At 43.9% G+C, this 2,751-nt stretch overlaps 2 pseudogenes across 2 annotated transcripts; both read left to right on the top strand.

Moving 5' to 3' along the window:
- The first annotated feature begins 2 nt into the window (after nucleotides 1–2).
- Nucleotides 3–699, top strand: TEOVI_000794700:pseudogene (annotated as a pseudogene). Its single transcript is given in 3 exon segments — nucleotides 3–128; nucleotides 131–175; nucleotides 178–699. Coding segments are annotated over 3 exon segments (693 nt in total).
- A 370-nt stretch (nucleotides 700–1,069) lies between these two features.
- Nucleotides 1,070–2,512, top strand: TEOVI_000794600:pseudogene (annotated as a pseudogene). Its single transcript has one exon. A coding segment is annotated over exon 1 (1,443 nt).
- The last annotated feature ends 239 nt before the right edge of the window (nucleotides 2,513–2,751 follow it).

The raw sequence follows: 2,751 nt of genomic DNA, 5'->3' as shown, positions 1-2,751 counted from the left end.
AAAGTGAAGATAAGTTTAATGAAAAGAGTATAGTTAAAGATAAACAAATTTCTCCTATTATATTCATGACAACATCAGAATGTTATGCATCTCAGTTGGATTTGATTATGAACTCAGATCAGATAGAGGACATGTGCAGAGATGCTATTGGTTTTTAATGTTGGTTACCAAAAAGAGGAGGATAAGAAGCTACCACATTTACTGAAATCACCTCCTAGTTGAAAACCTTATCTTAGTGGTGATGGTTTTATAGCCAGAGTATGGGCATTTGAAAGGTTTGAATATGTATTTGGGGAGTTACTAAAAGGAAGTGAGGAATGGTGGTCTGAACAAAGTATTTCAAAGCCTCTGCTAATATGGAGTGCAATTGAAGAAGAAGCTGTTGGAAAGAGATTTGTTTTGAGAAGGGGCATGATTGGATAGGATTATGAAGAGAGATTTTTTACTATTCTCAATAGTGTGGAGTTGGAGCAGGCTCTATTTATTCATCTTTCTGGTTAATCATTTGCGTTGGCAGAGAAATCAAAGGTGATTTTGAGGAAGTTGCTCTGGTACAAAGATATTCGGCCAGGGTGTTCAGACATAAAGCACCCACCAAAGATATTAACTTTTGCGAGCACGTGGTTTCGACAGAATATTGAATATAAGGTTATATGCAGCAGAGTCCAAGAAGAATCGATATTGATTAAAGCTATAAAATAAGCTATTTTCTTTGTTTGTTTTTTAAAAACAACATGGAATAGGCGTAACACAGCAAATGCTCGCAACCACCATACCACCGCAAACGATTAAGCGTCAACAGCAGGATAAAAGCAGCTGTTAGCGCAACTCCTCTGGCGGTACACCTCTATTCACTTATTAATATTACAAAACCTTTAGTAAACGCAAATCATAGTCCGTATTTTCTTGGATGTCTTCTTTCCTTCCAAGAATGGTTTATAATAGGCCCCTAGCGTTTTTAATATACTTATTCACTTATAATCACCCGCCTGTCATGGCTTATGTGTCCTATGTTATCGCATTCCTGGCAGCCTTTGCAGCGACCATCAAGCAAAGCTCAGGAACAGCAGATGGCAACGCAAAAGAGCATGGGGTAATGTGCCACCTCCAGGCGCTAGCAGCATCACAAGCACCAGCAATAAAAATCGAACCTGACAAAGGAAATACCCTGCAAATGTTGGAAGAACTAAACTTATCAACAAGCGATGATAAATGGAAAGCGATTTTCAACACAGCACTGGAAGCACCTGCCGGAGAACAGATGCCAAAAGAACACGACGCATCACCGCACGCCGAGCAGTGGCGCAAGGCCTGGAAAAGTTGGTGGACGGCAGCAAAATCCGCGTCTAAAAACAAGCTAGGAACCAAGGAACATGGAAAGTACAAAGGCATACAGGACGAATATCAGCGACAAGCAGCGCATGCAGTCATTGAACAAGCAACGACGCAAGCACAGGCGCTGCAAGCCGAGTATAACATCGCCAAGACACAAGCGACCGAAACGCTACCGCAGCAAATCCAAAGCGAGCTCAACGCAGCTCTGTATGGCGGCAGCGGCGGCGTCACGGCCGTCGACACCGGCAACACACTTAAAGGGGCCGGACGGTGGGCGACGACGTGCAGCACAGCAAACGCCGGGACGTCGATCGCAGGCGATTTTTTGTGCCTCTGTAACGGCGCCGACGGAGGAAACAACAATTGTCCAGGAGACTATACACAGGCCGACTGGAGTGCAGGCGTGTCGCAAACAGCAACCAAGTGGGCGGCGCTCACAGCGACCTGACAGACACAGGAAAAGCCCGGGGTCACACAAGAAAATATAGCAGCAGCGCTCCATGCCTTTGCGTCAACGCTGCAGCGCAAGACAAACGGTGCACAAACCAAAGTAAGGTTGGGTGAAAGCAACGACTACAACTGTTACGGCACTTCCAGCAAGCTTTGCATAGATTACAGCAATCACTTTGTGAAGGCAACGGGAACCGGAATCAAGGGAATCACATGGGTCAAGCACCTTTATACAGCAAGCAGTAAATTGAAAGAACAGGCAGAGGCAGCCCAGCGGGCAGCGACGATAGGCCAACAGATCGCATCATTAGAGACCCAAGCCGACCTTGTCTACAGGCTAGCCAGCCAAAATCTCTTACAAAAAGCAGCGCCGGCGGTCATTAGACAACAGAAATCGACCACGAGTTACGGAGAAAACAATAAGAACAACCAGTGTCCCATGAAAAACTCCACCGCTGCAGACTGCCCACCAGACCTCTGCAACTACAACACGCAAACACAGGAATGCAAACCTAAGCCTGGAAAAGAAAACTCAGCAGCAGGAACAGGAGATGGAGGAGCAGGAACAGATAAGTGTGGTGCGGCCAAAACCTCTGAGGAATGCGCCAAAGTGAAAGGCGATATTCCGCCAGGAAAGAAAGCTGTTTGTGGATAGATATCAGGCAAGTGCACGGATTCCAACTTTCTCGTAAAAAAGAAATTGGCTCTGATGGCTGCCTCCTTTGTGAATTTTGTAGCATTTCAGCCTTCTAATTTTTGACCCTTTACATTATTTTTGCTAAATTTTATGAAGTTCATTAAATTTCTAAAAATTGATATATTTTAACACTTTTGTAAAACCTTTCAGAAATGTGAAAACACAAAAATATAAAATTTTTGTATGACCGTGGTCTGTGGGTGTAAGTAGTAAGACAATAAAATATTAAATGTGAGTGCTATTCTTATTAGTTATGGTTATAATCTTAA

The sequence above is a fragment of the Trypanosoma equiperdum genome (genome assembly GCF_001457755.1).
Source record: "Trypanosoma equiperdum strain OVI genome assembly, contig: ctg_1794, whole genome shotgun sequence".
NCBI classification, from domain to species: domain Eukaryota; phylum Euglenozoa; class Kinetoplastea; order Trypanosomatida; family Trypanosomatidae; genus Trypanosoma; species Trypanosoma equiperdum.
Note: the sequence above shows the minus strand (reverse complement) of the source record. Positions and strands in the feature narration are given on the sequence as shown.